This window comes from Pongo pygmaeus, chromosome 5, assembly GCF_028885625.2.
Source record: "Pongo pygmaeus isolate AG05252 chromosome 5, NHGRI_mPonPyg2-v2.0_pri, whole genome shotgun sequence".
NCBI lineage: Eukaryota > Metazoa > Chordata > Mammalia > Primates > Hominidae > Pongo > Pongo pygmaeus.
The window spans coordinates 161,830,024-161,847,008 of record NC_072378.2 but is presented as its reverse complement, the minus strand read 5'-3'; the positions used below and the strand labels follow the sequence as shown (position 1 = coordinate 161,847,008).

Sequence of the window (16,985 nt, the reverse complement as noted above, 5' to 3'; positions counted from 1 at the left end):
ACATTTCTCTGGTTCAGCCCCACCACTTGTCTTTTTGCTCCTGGTCATTCAGAACTTGCAGAATAATCAACAGAGTTTCTACTTGATGAAATGGTCCTAATAAACTGCTTTTTATTCTTGCTTGGAGTCAGGCTTAACAGCTTCTTATGGGCAATCATAAGAGGTACTCAACAATTGCTACCTGCCGGCCATTTTACATACGATTCATTTATTTAATCCTTACAGCAACATGAATAGATGATGTGCCACACTCCATTTTTTAAAAACTAAGTTATACAGAGCTTAATATTCGGCTCAGAGTCACACAGCTGTAATTAGATTTGGATTTCACTCCCATCCATATTTCTTAATTCCGTGCTCTGCCGCCTCCTCGGCTAACAGGCAGACATCACCTCTGCATTTTGATTGTTGAAGGCTTAAGAACTTTGAGTCCCTAAGTGAGAGAGTGAACTGCAAAATTCAGAATTATTCTGAAATTCTGTTTTTTTTTTTCCAACTAGTTTGACTTCTTGCATGTAGCTTGCATGCCTTTGGAACTGGGTCTCTTCAGTTGACTTTTGTCATCTTTAACACACTGCAGCGTGTAGCGGTTGAGCCTGTGTCACACAGCTGAATCAAAGTCATCTGCGGTGCTCAGGTATTCTGTAGGAATCACAGTGTACACAGTGTACATTGGTCCGGGGCCAGAAAAGGTCCTAAGAGTTTGCACCAGAACTTGGAGATCAGGTTTTGCACCTGGGAACAATGCCCTGTAGAATAGATAAGGGGGCTGCTGAAATCACCTTGTTTTTTGGCAGCCCCTGAAGACAAAATTGTGGTGTTTAGAATATAGAAGATTGGAGACAGGGGCTATGAGGCCATGGAGGACATAGGGGACTAGAAGGTTCAGTGGGTCTGGTTCCTGGAGGCAGATGAAGATAGCCTCCTGCCCACTGTTTTCTCCTTTTGTTTTCCTATTTATTCTCCCAGTGCTAACTTGATATCTTCTTGTGTGTACACGTGTGTGTGTGTGCAAATGTATTTCTAGGAACAAGAGCAAACATTCTAGTAACTACCATTCTCTGATATGGAGAACTTGGGCAGAGATCTGAGTTACAGCTTTGTGGATTTATTCTCTCTGATAAGAGATCGCCCCTTAGAATGTCGTGGTCCTAACCCCGTCATGGATGCCAGGGGTGAATGGCAGGGTTCTTCTCCTGCCCAGGAGGAAGGGTATGGGGTGCCGGTGCGTGTTGACTGTCAGGTCACCTGTCTTACCACCTTTACAGCTAGGCTTTCTGAGGTGCCAGCGTCTCCTGGAATTCAAACTGTAGTTTAGAGGCAGCTGGTGACTTTCCAGGCTTTGTAAGTACCTACTGGTAGTGTTCATGCTTAGAATGTGCAAACATTCATAATTCGTGGACCAGGAGTCTCTGAGGTAGAACAGAAAGCCTGTTGAACTTGGGGGTGCCTTCCAATCCCTGCTTGCCCCTTGGTGGCGTTATGCCCATGAGCTCACTCCGTGTGCTGTTCACCTTATTTCTGTAATTTCTAATCCTTAGGATATTATCCACATTTTATAAATAAAATCCCAGAGCCTCAGTTTGGCTGAGTGATTTGCCCGAGGACAATAGCTCCTAAGTCTGCTTTCAAAGCTTCTACTCTTTCCCCTGGAAGATGTTGGGGTTACAAAAGCAGGGGCCCTGAGGCCCAAGACCTGCTCCAGAAACAGGATGCTGACCATCCTAAAACGACCCAGACCAGCTGCAGTAGGGACCAGGCTTCTAATACCTTCGTGGCTTGTGATGTGCAAAGGCCTCATTCAAGGGCTGCAAGTCACCCGCACCTTCATGGGGTTGGGGATGGAGTTGCAGGAGCTGGCAGAGCAGGGTCATGCATAGAGATGCTGGAGAAGCACCCAGATGCCCAGCACTAGCAGGCACGGGGACAGGCACACATGAGGGAGAAGGTGAGCCCCGCAACACATGCAGGGAGGGACCCAGGCCCAGAGAGAGGACATAGCCCCAGGACGGGAAGAGACATTCACGGAGCGAGAATTTAATCTCAGCACCATTTAGGGTTTTGCTCCCAAAGGCTTCTGAATCCATGATCACTTTACAACTCTGAGCATAAGGGCGGGAGCGCTGATGGCGGGAAAGCAAGTCAACAGCACGCCCATCCCACCTGCAGCATAGGGACCGCACCTCTCCACCCTTGATTTCATCCGTGATGCTCTGTTTGTAGGACTTCACTCACTACTATGAACACCCAAACAACTAATGCTGTGTGTAAGGGGGTCTGCGCCCTGCCACTGGTGGTGGAGACTGTGCTTAGGATTAGAGTCTTCAGAGGCTCTTCTTACAGGTGAAATAGGCAGGTCTAGGAGCCTGGAGCCAGGACGATGCCTCTTCTCTTCTCACTGGAAGTTTGGGAGCCTTGCTCAGTGGGGGCCTTGGGGTTTCTGGATTCTTGCTAAAGTGCTTCCTTAAGCTCTGAGTCCTCTCTTCTCCAAACACCTCAGAAACAGCCAGTGCCATTGCTGTGCACATTCTCACAAAGCAAGGTGCTAGAGAGAGCAGGCGCCAGGAGAGGACAGAGTGGGGCAGGCACATGGCAGGCGCTGGCTGGGGCGGATGGGAGCTGCCGGCCTGTACCCTCCCAGGGAACCCCCTCCCCATGTCACAGGGAACAGCTTTGCCATCTATTGGAGAGCTGTGGCCCAGGTGGCCACATGACGGTGGGTGAGATGCCTGGTGCTCATCTCTGCCACCCTGGAAGGGGTAAGGAACAGCATTGCCTTATATTCATTGTTCAGCAACATCTTTTGTCTTCAATGACCTTCAGAAAAAAAAAAAACCTCATTCATCTCTCTGTTTTTTCTTAAATAACACATGATGTTGAGATCCTTCTGGAGTCTGTGGAATTTGCTTTTTAAAGAGGAAAGGAACAGAAGAAGTTTCCTGACCAGGCATTTTTCATCCTTACCTATCACAGCCCAAGAGGAAATGAGTTTAAATTGAAGTCAATGAAATTTGCAGAAATTCACGAAGGTGACATTTTTAAATGTAAAATTGGTCTTTTTGGGGAAAGTAATGGAATTGTCTTTTTAACAAAGAGGCTTTCAACCTTTTAAATGTACTCAAGATCCCATGAGGCCACTGCTCATTGCAGTGCCTGTCCCCAGAGGCTCTGGTTCTCCTGGGAGCCGATGCTTCCTGGCGTGTGCCAGGGCTCTGAAGGCTTTGGTTGACCTTGGAGTCACATGCTGAACCTTTCCTCCCTGGAGATGAGAGTGACACGCAGTCAGCTGGGGCACAGGTCACTAAGGTGCCCAACAAACCGTGGTGTGCAAGCGCAGGTCAGGTTCCTGAGGCTTCATGTCCCCATTTGCTTATCTTTTTCCCTTAGCAGGCCCCGACTGGTTACATAAGAGCATGATCGTTCAGTGTCTGGGCAGCGCCAGGCCCTGGCAAGCACACCATGAGCAGTAGCTATTATTATATTATCAATATTTATCTACCGGGCCAACTGGGATATTTGTCTTCAGATCCTTAAAGAAGCCACGTGGGTTAGTTATCCATGGCAGTGTGATGAGACCCAAAACATAGCGGCTTAAAACAACAAGCGTGCTATAAAGGTTCCCTGCCTGTGTACAGGGTCAGGAATCCAGGTGCAGCTGAGCGGGGGATCTGGCAGGGTCTCTTGGGAGGGGCCTGTGTGTGATCTGCCTCCAAGCTTGCTCACGGGTTTGCTGCCCGACCTCCATCCCTCGCCACACAGGCTTGTTTTAAAACACAGGGTTTCCCGGAATATGGCAACTGCACCCCTGAGGGTGAGCCACGCAAGAGAGAGAGAGCGGGTGCCCGGGGCAGGAGCCATGAAGCTTCTGTAACCGGGACCCGGGAGAGACCTCCCATCCCTTCTATCCATACTGTTTGTTGGAAGTGGATTAGTAAGCACAGCCCATGCCCCAGGGATGTGGGGTGGGGTGCACAGGGGCGTGGATGCCAGAAGGCCAGGATCACAGGGCCCCTTGGTGGCTGCCCAGCCCACGGTGACATGACATTTGGTCTGAGACCTTCCCTTGCCCTCTTAGTAAATATGTAATACAGCTGGGCCTGAACACAGATGGAAATGTTGCATTTCTGGCCTGGCACAGTGGCTCATGCCTGTCATTCCAGTGGTTTGGAAGGCCAAGATGGGAGGATGGCTTGAAGCCAGGAGTTCGAGACCAGTCTGGGCAACATAGTGAGATCCCTGTCTCTATAAACATAAATCAATAAATAAAACAAATGAAAAATAGCAGCATTGCATTTCTTTGCACAGAGAAAGGTGAGAGGAGGAGAGTGGCATTATCCCTCCTAGGCAGAGTGCCTGTGCATGAGGGTGCCCATAAAACCCTGTACTGCCTCTTTAAACGAAGGATTTTCGATGACGACAACGATAGCAATCGATACACCTTCAAAATACGTGTGCAGTGAGTGTTGATTGTGTGTGGTTTCTCTAGGAGACCGTGTTCATGCAACACAGCATTGTTTCACCACCTTTACCCCAGCTTCTTCATACACATGCACTTGTCAAGGGCTCTTTGGCTGAAGAGAAGTTAGAAGTTTCCAGATATGGAGGGGTGTTTTCGGTGGAAATGCCCACCGCCATGGTTTTGTCAGCTCTGTAGGGTGGTCTTGCACCCTCCTCACCGCTGGCATCACCTGAGCGTATGGCAGATGCCCTGTGCTGCCCGCCACCATGCGAGTTCATCAGCTCTGCAGGCACGGACCTTGCACTAGGAGTGGGCTGGGACGCCACCCTCTGCCTCTTTTCCCATTCACTGGTTTGGCAGGTGTGCTGGGATCTGGAATCACATGGATGAGGAACCCGATAATGGTGACGACCGAGGTAGCAGGCGAACCACTGGCCAGGGCAGGAAGTGGGCAGCTCACGGGACTATGGCTGCACCGCGGGTTCATACCGACTACCATCCTGGAGGTGGTAGTGCATGCTCATCTGTGAAAGTCCAGTCCCACGTTGGACACACCAGGGTCTTCGTCTTTGTTGACCAGGATCCTCTGGCAGTGTCTTTAACAGCCAGAGTCTGATCCCACTGCTCATAAAGCCAGGGTTGTTGAAAGCTTGGGGCTTCCTCCTCCTCTGTGCACAGCCCTCAGCAAACAGTCACAGCCTGTGCTGTTTGCTGTACACCGACTTGGTATCATCCCATGAACTGTCCCCCTTTCTCACTCCCACCTGCTCTGTGCTTAGGGCCCTCTGATCCCCGTCTGCCTGTGTTTCCTGCAACTGTTTAGCAAGCACCTATTAGCTACAGGGTGCTGGGCAAGGCCAATCGCTCCTATTACTTTCTGCCCTGGGAACATCCTGTTTTCCCACCTACCCCTGTAATGCCTCTGCTCTGTCTTCCCATCTGCAGGGCTAATGCCATCCCACAAGGGCTGGGCTGGGCTGCCCGTTCAGAAGAGAAACTGGGAAGGGGCCATGAGGACCTGTGTCCAGGCAGGGTGGACAAGGGCTGTGTGCAGGGAGCTCCTCTCCCATCTTTGTGTCCTGAAAGCCGTGACCGTGACCCCTCAAAGCAGAGCCAGTAGTGATCAGTATCCTGCTGCTTCAGGTCTGCATGGTCTTCTTCTGTCTGCACATCTGCATGACTGTCAAACCCAGAATAGTTTGGGGCCTGGTAAATGGAGGGAGGTTGGCTGGAGGAGGCCAGTCAGGAGTGCAAGAACCCCACGTACTCTGCCCCACGTGGATAGAGGATAAGTCTCTAATTCCAGTCTGAGGTGAATTCTTAGAGAGTGCTTTCATTTAATGTTTGCTTTATGCATTTCCCCTGCAGCTCTGACTGATTGTGGAACAGCGTACATTTTGTTTTAAGACTCTCTTGAGATTTTTCTGGCAGTGTAAGGTCTACACCATTTTCCTCTCAGCATCAGAGAAGGCAGAAAGCAAGAGAAAGGAATGCAATGTGAGCAAGGCCAGGCACACTTGTGCTACCGCAGTTGGCAAGAATGAAGTCTATCACCCCAGCACTTTGGGAGGCCGAGGCGGGTGGATCACCTGAGGTCAGGAATTTGAGACCAGCCTGGCCAACATAATGAAACCTTGTCTCTACTAAAAATACAAAAAAAAAAAAAAAAAAAAAAAAATTAGCTGGGTGTGGTGGCAGGCGCCTGTAATCCCAGCTACTCGGGAGGCTGAGGCAGGAGAATCGCTTGAACCCGGGAGGCAGAGGTTGCAGTGAGCTGAGATTGTGCCATTGTACTCCAGCCTGGGCAACAAGAGTGAAACTTCGTCTCAAAAAAAGGAGAATGGAGTCTTTCACCTTTTGATGAACACACATACACACATGCATGCGTGCAACAAACTGATTCATTATTTTGAGCTCCAGTCTTTTCTGCATTTTGCTGTAACTAGGGACAGATTTCAGAGATTCCAGGCGCATACCATCCTCTCTTGCGCACACCTTTCTTGCCAGAAGGGGTCTGTACAACAACTTACTGGCAGAGTTTAGTGGCAGAAGTGGAACACAGAAACTGAAAGCTTTCTGCTTCTCCCTTCCCACTAGACTCTGGGCACCTCAAGGCCACAGGTAATCATAACCAGCTTTGAGTTCTCAGCACCTGCACAATGCCTGGCATAGGGGGCTTCTTAATCAATGCCTTTGCACAGATGGAGCAGCCTTGGGTTGAAGATTCCAATCTGATGAGCTTACGCACCATACATCAGAATGGAGGCTGTGCTATGGGGGGACTCGTGAGGACCCTGGAATGATAGGGCTGGATGGCTCTCTTGGCTCCAGGGAACTGAAACATTTGCTACAGTGGCTCCAGCTGGTAGTCAAGAAAACAAAGGACTCAAAGGCAGGCTGTTTAGCCTGCTTTATTGTTAAGGAACATCTCACCTGTTTTTGAAGTTCCACTTAAGATACCTCATTTTATATATTTAGTAGAAATAAATGACCTTGGCTCATTTGACTAACTGGTAACCCTACTGGGAAACCTTCACGAATGACTGGACGTTTGCAAACAAAGCTGGCCATAGAGCCTCAGCCCCTGAGGGGTTCCTTGCTGGTGTTAGTGGGGGTGGAGGTGGTGCAGGAGCAGGACACCCTGCTGCTCCTAGCCATGCTGCATGCAGCACCGGGGTTTGGAATCTTCATCTGAAGCCTTGATGAGTAGCCATTTTGGAGAAAACCTTAACTAGAATGGCCTCATTCCGATCCCTTTTCACCCCAGAGGCTGTGGAGCTTCTGAAGGTCAGGGTCAGAGTGCTGGGTCTCAGGCCCTCTCTGCATCAGCTCTTCCCAACGTCCAGGGTCTCTGCAAGGGCTGGCCCACTTGCCAGAGATGCAGACCAGGTCATGGGGCCGGCTGCTTCCCTGAGCTGTGGGGATCCTCAGGATGGGCCACTCAACTAGATTAGCCCCAAGCACCTGCCCTAAGACAACTCTTTCTTTCACTCTGTCTCTCCATAGCGGGTTACTCCATATGAAAATCTTAGATTGTCTAAGTATGCTTGTATCTAGACAGATCTGTTGATAAATCTAACTCATCAGTAAATCCTTTCAGGTTGACCTGTGAAATAAATCCGGAATTGATGAAATTGGTATATTTTCTTGTATATTCTCTCTGAAAGCTGTTGTCATCACACATGGAAGCCTCTGAGAGGCTTGGGAAAGCCATGATAGTTACAGCGTATTGAACCTTTTGCCGGGGGAACTGTCAGTATGTCTTAATAGTAGTTTCTAGTCTCTTTGTCATAAGTGAGTTAACTTGGGCAACTGTCTGTGCATGGTGACTATTCAGTTGTGCTTAAATAAATGTAATCTATTGTCGTTACCATTATGCTAAAGCATGGCTTAGAACATGGGTTGAATAAGGAGGTGTTCAGACACTGCTTGCTCTGGGATGAAAATAATAGCTATGAGTTGTTGAATGCCCATGTCAGAGTCTCAACTGTGTGTTTTTGTAGATGTTTCCGTACATTATTCAATCTTTACAGGGACACCAGGGGATATGTGTTGTCTTCCTCATCACACAGAGGGGAAACAGAAGCTCAGGGAGGCTGGGTGTCTTGAGCACAGTCACACAGCTGGGTCATGGTAGAGCCTGGTTAGAAACAGGACTGTCTCATTCCAGAGCTTTTCATGCAGCCCTGCCAGGGAAAGAATTGAGTGACATTTCTTCAGTTTGAAGAAGTAAAAGCTTCTACTTTAATATTTTAACATGTTTCTTACCAAACATAATTAACATCAAAACCTAGACGTATTGATAACATCCAAAATTTTAAAGCTGAAAGATGGATTAAGCCAGTATAAAGAAGTTATGTCTCTTCTGTTCCTTTTGATCATCAAAAACACCTGTTATCCCAGCACTTTGGGAGGCCGAGGCAGGCAGATCACCTGAGGTCAGGAGTTAGAGACTAGCCTGGCCAACATGGTAAAACCCTGTCTCTACAAAAAATACTAAAATTAGCCAGGCGTGGTGGTGAGCACCTGTAATCCCAGCTACTCAGGAGGACGAGACAGGAGAATCACTTGAACCTGGGAGGCGGAGGTTGCAGTGAGCCAAGATTGTGCCATTGCACTCCAGCCTGGGTGACAAGTGCAAAACTCCATCTCAAAACAAAACCAAACAAAACAAAAAACAAAACTGTTTCTGACCCAGAGCCTCACTTATGTTCCCAAAGTAGATGGTGAAAGCATGCTGATGTCAACCCCTTCTTAAAAGTGACGTTGTTACAGGGATACTGTGAAATATGTTTATAATAAAAAACTGGAAAATCTAACAAAATAAAAATCACTTATAAATGACTGCCCAGTGCCGAGACCAGCTTGGTCAGGGAGACCCTAACCCAGCGGTGCTAGAGGAATTAAAGACACACAGAAATATAGAGATGTGAAGTGGGAAATCAGGGGTCTCACAGCCTTCAGAGCTGAGCGTCTTGAACAGAGATTTACCCATGTATTTATTAACAGCAAACCAGTCATTAGTATTGTTTCTATAGATATTAAATTAACTAAAAGTATCCCTTATGGGAAACGAAGGGATGGGTTGATTTAAAGGAATAGGCTGGGCTAGTTAACTGCAGCAGGAGCACGTCCTTAAGGCACAGATCGCTCATGCTATTGTTTGTGGTTTAAGAACGCCTTTAAGCGGTTTTCCGCCCTGGGTGGGCCAGGTGTTCCTTGCCCTCATTTGGGTAAACCCACAACCTTCCAGCGTGGGTGTCATGAACATGTCACAGTGCTGCAGAGATTTTGTTTATGGCCAGTTTTGGGGCCAGTTTATGGCCAGATTTTGGGGGGCCTGTTCCCAACAGCCCAGCAACAGCTACTGTTATTTTTCTCTGCTTTACTTTTTTTCATAAAGTCATAATCATGCTATAGACTCATCTTTGTTCCAGATCTTTTAAAAATTTAGTATTATACAATAAACAATTGCCTAGCCATTACAAACTCATAGAAAACAAGTTTTAGTGGCCCTAAATCAGGGGTTGACAAATGTCATCTGGAATGGGCCAGAGAATGAATATTTTAGGTTTTGTGGACCACAGCGTGTCTGTCAAAAAACACTCCTGTGTGTAGCATGAAGGCAGCTGCAGACAATAGGCACATGAGCAAGAGGCTGTGTGGCCACAGGACGTCACTTACAAAAGCAGGTGGAGGAGCAGGCTTGTCCCGAGGGCAGCAGCTTGCTGACTCCTCTCTAGTATTGTACAAGATCTGCTACACACTGTAACCCACGTGACGTGTCTACCATGGGGCATCTAAACATTTTTGGTGATCTAAGAGGCATGGAGATAGAGACTCCCGTCCCAGGTTACCATCTACGGGTCTAGATACCCGCATCACTGTCAAAGTTGTCGTTTCCATTTAGCAGCAGCTCATCAGAGGCCAACCACTAGGACCCACTGGGATCCTGCAGGATAGAACTGTGAACGGGAAATATCCCTGAGAGTGCTTTTCCCCGCAGAAGCCATGATTGGCTGCATGGGACCTCTCACCTTCCCAGGGCCAACAGCTGCTGCTTTAGTCTGTGGACCCCTCCTGGCTGCAGAACCAATCATCATTTATAGCTCCTTCATATGGCTGCATGTTTGGAATGAGTTCAGGTAAATATAATTTTAAAAAATATCATATCATGGGCACAGCACACGGTAAGCCCTCACACCCACACTGGTGGGTTCACCCACCCACCGGATGTTCCCGGAGTCCCCTGGGGATAGGGCCTCCGATTTCATGGCTAAGTTTTCTTGGAGAGAATCTGCATGTTGGATTTGTGTGAAAAACAAATTCCATCAGAAAATGGAGATGCTAAACCTAGAAGGTATCTGCCTTTTCTACCCCATGTGAGGGAAGAAGTTTCTTGTTTTTGTAAAGTAGGGTAGCAATTGGCTGTTTAGACCTTTTTCTGTTCTGCCGGTAGGTTGGGGGACACGGCTTACTGACCCTGTGCTGAGCTGGAGCTGCGGAAGGGCATGGGTGTAACGGGGAGGAGAGGAGAGAGGGCTGTGTTGAAGCCGGAGCTCTCCGCGCTGTGGGCATCCTAGGTTTAGGGCTGCCCCGACGGCTGATATCCCCGGCTCAATCATCGACCCATTGATCAAGGAGCATCTTAGCCAGTTCCAAAATTAAGGTGAAAAGATAAACATCCATCAGATAAAAAGCAGTTTTTGTGTCTCCGCTGCCCCGTCCATCCCATTGAAGCCCTGGTCTTCCTCAGTGTAGGGGGACTGAGGTAGTGGACACTTGGCTGGGGAGGGCCACACCGAGCCCTGGGGACGCAGGACTGCCCTGAGACTCCCCAGAGGGGACCTGTTGGGGCCTAGCTCGTGCACCCGCGTCAGGCTCAAGAAGGTCTCTGGCAGGTGCTTCTGCCCCATCTCAGCCTCAAGGACATGCTGGCAGCGGGTGTGGAGGGTACCGAGCACATCTCCTGGTCTGAGTTTTACTCCCAGCTTGGACCAGCTGACCCGGAGATCCCACTGGGCTCCGCAGCCTGCTCTGTGAGCGGAGACTCCTGTTTGCCTCAATTGCAGAGCTCAGCAGAGTGGGTCGAGCTGTCTCGGAAAAATTGGATTCAAATGAATCTTTGGCCAACAACCGTTCGAGAAGGATGTTAACCTCACGCCTCGGAATGCTACATTTTCTAGCATTTGACATTTTCAGCGATTAAGAATTACCATATTTTGTAATATCACAAAACTCAGTGAGATCTGCAGAAAAGGGGTACACAAATTAGTGTCACACAGCTGCACGGTGGGCTTAGCGAGTACGTGACGGTGATAACCTAGAAACCGTTTGGATGGTGGTGGGAGCATCGTCAGGACCCTGAATACCCGTGACTGCTGCCTGCTGCCTTCTTGACTCCTGCCGTCTGCGCTGAGAACCAGGGTGCCCCTGCCACCTGCTCCCACACTGGCAGGGCGAGCACAACCTGGACCTCTAGCTGAAAGGTGGGGAGGGCACCAGGGTCCATGGCCTCGACAACGTGTGTTCTGGGACTGTCCCGAGGCGTCCGGTGTGAACGTCCCCTCCTCTTTTTTACTTCAGTCTCCAGCAGCCTCGGGAGGTGGCTCTGACGTCTCCTTCATGGGCACCTGGGCTCCTTCTTCTGTTTCAGGGCTCCAAGGTCCTGGCCAAGAAAGAGCTGGCCTATGTCCCAATTATCGGCTGGATGTGGTACTTCACCGAGATGGTCTTCTGTTCGCGCAAGTGGGAGCAGGATCGCAAGACGGTTGCCACCAGTTTGCAGCACCTCCGGGACTACCCCGAGAAGTATTTTGTACGTAGGCACCAGAGCAGCTGTGTCCCAAGGGCTCCTGCAGGACTGTGACTGTGGGACCCCCGTGTGACTTCCAAAGGACATGTGACTGTGGGGTGGCGTGTGACTCCAGGGGTGTGTGTGACCATAGGGCTATGTATAACCTCAGGGCCGTGTATGACCGTGGGACCGTGTGTGACCCCGGGGCTGTATGTGACCCCGGGGCTGTGTGTGACCCCGGGGCTGTGTGTGACACCGGGGCTGTGTGTGACCCCGGGGCTGTGTGTGACTGTAGGGCTGTGTGTGACCATGGGGCCGTGTGTGACTGTGGGACCACGTATGACTGTGGAGCTGTGTGTGACCTCAGGGCTGTGTGTGACCATGGGGCTGTGTGTGACCGTGGGGCCACGTATGACTGTGGGGCCGTGTGTGACCCCGGGGCTGTGTGTGACAGTAGGGCTGTGTGTGACCATGGGGCCGTGTGTGACTGGGACCACGTATGACTGTGGGGCTGTGTGTGACCATGGGGCTGTGTGTGACCGTGGGGCCACGTATGACTGTGGGGCCGTGTGTGACCCTGGGGCCGTGTGTGACCCCAGGGCTGTGTGTGACCCCAGGGCTGTGTGTGACCATGGGGCTGTGTGTGACCGTGGGGCCACGTATGACTGTGGGGCCGTGTGTGACCCCGGGGCTGTGTGTGACCCCAGGGCTGTGTGTGACCCCGGGGCTGTGTGTGACCCCGGGGCTGTGTGTGACCCCGGGGCTGCATGTGACTCCTGCCTCCTTCCTTCCAGTTCCTGATCCACTGTGAGGGCACGCGGTTCACGGAGAAGAAGCATGAGATCAGCATGCAGGTGGCCCGGACCAAGGGGCTGCCTCGCCTCAAGCATCACCTGTTGCCGCGAACCAAGGGCTTCGCCATCACCGTGAGGAGCTTGAGAAATGTAGGTAAGGAAGAGTGCATGGCCCTGGGCCTCCCCGTGGCAGCGAGGAAGACGAGCCCCAGCTCCGGATGGGCAGAGCTTGCTTCCTTTCGGCACTTCCCAGCTGACTTGAGGCTAGGAGCTCAGAGTGGCTGCTCAAGTCCGGTCTCTGGGACAGGGAACCAAGGTCAAATGGCATTTGCACCCCTGGCTGGCACCCAGGGTGGGCCTGTGCCTGCTTTTCCTGGGGTGCCCGGGCCAGCACTGCCCTTTGATGTGCAAATGTGCTGGGTGCCTGGATGGCCCATGGGGTAACCTGGGTCCAGGCCTGCAGGCCCAAGACAGCACAGTTGGGTTTGAGGGGCATTTCTTGCCCACCTATTGGCATCAGCTGAACTCTGACCTTGTGATCTGTCACAGCTGACCTCGGAGTCTGGAACCCTAAATGGCCATCAGTAAGAAGAAGAAAATAGCAACGACTTGCCTCTGGCCTCTTGTCATGCTTTTGTCTTCTTTTTGACCCTTCTGTCTCTAGTTCAGAAACACCCTGTGTCTCCTTCTGCACAGCCGGCCTCCCCACGCCCTTGCAGTCCCTTGGCCCTTTCCGTGGGCTCCAGGCCCTGGGGGCCGCTTCCTGTGCTCCTTCTCAGGCAAAGCACTTCAGGTGAAGCTGTCTCCTTCCTGGAGGGAGCTAGAACCCAGCTGAATGCGGCTCCCGGCCCCACGCTGCCGCCTTCCTCGGCCTTATCCTCTTGTCTCCTCTCCTTCTTCTGAGGCAAAGGGCAGGGGACCCCGAACTCCTCCTCAGGCATGCATCTGGGACTCCTTGGTTTCTCCAGCCCTGGCCGACCCCCTACCAGGACCTCTGGAGCAACAGAGTTGGTGAATCTGTACCTCTGAAAGTCCCCAGGTGACCCACCGGCTGCAGCGGTGGTTGAAGGCCCTAGGGAGCCCTCCCTGCTGGCCCCTGCTGCCTGTTTAACACCACCCCCGCACACCCAGGCCAGTGCCAGCCCCGCCCCCTTCTGGGGCTGCAGGAACCCAGGCCAGGCGGGCTATGCCCCGGACCCCTCTCCGCTCTGTGTGCCTGCCCTGCCCTTAGCCCTGTTAACCAGTTTCTTCTTCCCCACATTCTTCCCTTGCTTCCTCATCCCTCTTCTCCTGGTCACCAGTGTTCCTTGATGACCTCTATTGGCACGGTGCCATGTACTCCACACACAGTGTCACCTTCAGTCCCCACAACATCCTGGCAGGCAGCTCTTACTCCCAGAGAGAAGAGAGAAAAGCAGGCTCTGGAGTCTCCGCCGCTCACTCGGGCCTGCAGAACCGAGGGCCCACCAGGCAAACCGCCTCCAAGGTCCTTCCCCTCTGCCCAGCCTCTTAGAAGGTCGGCGGCACAGAGGGGCACTAGCTGCCTAAATGTCTCTTTTGATCTGGGCTCAGCCCAAGGGCCAGAATTATCCTGCTCCCTGCAGTCCCTGCCTCTATACCGACCCTGGGCCCCAGGGCCAAGGATGCCCCCATTGCTCGTCCCCCGCTCCACCTCCCAGGCTGCTGCGCTCCGCACTGTCCAGCAGCGTCAAGACCCTGTGCGCTCCCTGATCGGGAGACCTCACTGAATCCTGTTTCCTCTGCTGACCAGCTGTGTGACTCTGGGCGAGTGACCTTACCTCTCTGGTCCTAAGTTTGCTCTGAGTTCTGCAAAATCTGTTAGGGTTGCAAGGAGGATTAAATGAGAAAAGCTGGGTAAAGGGCTCAGCATCCCACCTGGCACATGATAAACATTTAATCAAAGGCTGCTCTTGTTAGGGGCTGCCTGCCTCCCACTGCACATCTCACCTTCTGCCCCTGGTGGGGTTGCCCAGCTTGCAGGGCTGCGTGTCGCCTTCCTGATCCATCCCCTCTGGGTTGGACCAGCGCGGCTCCCTGACTGAGCTTTGCCTCAGTTTTGCCTCGCAAGGCCGTCCAGCTCTACGCTGTTCATCACGGAGAGTTAACAAGGCTCTCTCCAATAACAGCCACCACCGGTCTCGGGAGCATCTGACACGCCAGGCCCTGTATGCACTGTGCATGTAGGATGTCCTCACAGGACTCAGGAAGGTAGATTGCTTTTTCTTTTTGCTTTCAGTTCACAGATAAGGACATTGGGACTCATAGAAAGTTAAGGAGCTGGTGCAATGTGACTCAGCCAGTACATGGCGAGCTGGGATTTGCTCCTGGCTGGCGGGGGCTGGCAGCGGCTGCTCTCACTCCTGATGTGCCTTGCAGTTAGAATCAGGCTGGCTCTCCATTCAAGACACTTTTTTTGAGATTTTCCTCTGGAAAATGAGACAGTTGGACAAGTCACTGATTTTTAGGTGGCTCTTTGGGGAATCCGTGGGTTCTCCCCACCTTTGCTTAACCAGAGTCAGCCTCTTCTGTTGTCTGCATGGGTCCCCATGTGAGCAGGTCGGAGGAAAGGAGGTGTCAAAACCGCAGAACTACGTGAGCTCTGTGGCCCCTTCTTACTGGGAAGCCCTAGGACACTACAGTCATGGTCCACACAGCCTGAACAGCGGTTCCTGTAGATACCCATTTATGCTTTAAAATGCCTGGGAAATGTGATAAGCATCCAGGTTCTCTCCCAGCCATCCTGACCAGGCAGCTGCCCCTCAGGAGGGCTCAGGAGAACAGTCCCGCCTTCAGCCCCGAGTCGGGGGTGAGTGGTCTCGGGCACTCTGGGCCCCGCTTCCAGGCTCTCCTGCAGGGCAGCAGACAGTGGACCTGCAGACCCTGCACGGTGGTCAGGCAGCAGGTAGAAGAAAACAGATGGTGATTTATTGTTTTTGAATCTTGGTTCCACATATTCCCAACCAGACCAAGGGCCTTTCCTCCTTCCTGCGATTCTCCCACTCCTTTTATTAATACTTGCACGTATGTAAAGCTCCCAGTGAAGTGTCTGGCTCATCATTTATTGAACACAAACCATGTGCTGGGCCCGGCAGTAAGTGCCTGACCTCTGTCATCTCAGCAACTGTGTGACAGAGGCTCTCTTCTCCAGGAGAAGACCTAGCCCCAGCTGCCCAAGAGAAGATCCCACCGGTGGGAAAAGGTGGCAGCCGCTGGGGTTCCCACCCGTTCCTCCTACCGTCTGGTGCTCTTACACTTCAGCAAGTGGCCAGTTTCCACTGTGCATTTTATCTCCTCTGTTCCCTCACTCGTTCCTTCCTATATTCTTTCATCCTTTGATCCAAGAAGCTTCAACTGACTACAGTCCAATTCCTTAAGGAGTTTCTCATCAGTATCTTCTCCTAGGATAATTTGTAGCTATCTTCTTTTTCTAGGGGAAAATAATGCTCATAGAATGGTTATGCTGCTGTAACTGAGACACATCCTTAGTTTCCTTTGGAATAATTTTTCTTACCATCCACACTTGTTCAAATTTCGGTGTTTCTTGACTGAAATGATAGGCTGGGCACATTAGAAAGTTACAAATCATCGTTGTAGTACCTCTAGACCTGACTTTGCAGTATTGCTTTAAGAGTGATCTGGGCTGGGCACAGTGGCTCACACCTGTAATCCCAGCACTTTGGGAGGCTGAGGCGGGCAGAGCACTTGAGGTCAGGAGTTCAAGACCAGTCTGACCAACATGGTGAATCCCTGTCTCTACTAAAAATACAAAAATTAGCTGGGCATGGTGGTGGGTGTCTGTAACCCCAGCTACTTGGGAGGCTGAGGCAGGAGAATTGTTTGAAGCCGGGAGGCAGAGATTGTAGTGAGCCGAGATTGCACCACTGCACTCCTGGGTGACAGAGTGAGACTCCATCTCCAAAAATAAACAAAAAGAAAGGAAAGAAAAAGTGATCTGGCTTCAGCAATGACCCTGTTTTCTATTACTAAGTTCTAGTGGGATTTTATGATTACAAAAGATAATACACATTCAGTGTGGAACATGTGGACCATATAGAAAAAAAAGAAATCTGACCACACCATTTCTAGATAAGCAGTTAGCCATTTGATTATTGTCTTCCAATGTGTGTATCTACAGAACAAAATTGGGTTCACACGCTATATACTGCTTTGTATTTGTTTTATTTTTTATAGTTTCAGCTGTATATGACTGTACACTCAATTTCAGAAATAATGAAAATCCAACACTGCTGGGAGTCCTAAACGGAAAGAAATACCATGCAGATTTGTACGTTAGGTAAGTCCAATTGTTTCCTTTCCAGAAAAGACAGTGCCCATTTCAAAGTAAACACATCACAAATGACCTATCTTCCAGGGATCCCTGGGTCACACTGTCTTCTTGGCAGTCTGTTTTGCG

General features: G+C 50.8%; 1 protein-coding gene across 5 annotated transcripts in view; it reads left to right on the top strand.

The window, feature by feature from the left end:
* AGPAT4 (1-acylglycerol-3-phosphate O-acyltransferase 4) overlaps positions 1–16,985 on the top strand; it is a 143,769-nt gene that overhangs the window by 107,703 nt on the left and 19,081 nt on the right. For all 5 annotated transcript variants that reach the window (XM_054490495.2, XM_063666821.1, XM_063666819.1 and 2 more), the window contains 3 exons: positions 11,616–11,777; positions 12,551–12,704; positions 16,763–16,865. In XM_054490495.2, the coding sequence (XP_054346470.1) occupies positions 11,616–11,777; positions 12,551–12,704; positions 16,763–16,865 (419 nt within the window). The remainder of the gene's footprint in view (positions 1–11,615; positions 11,778–12,550; positions 12,705–16,762; positions 16,866–16,985) is intronic.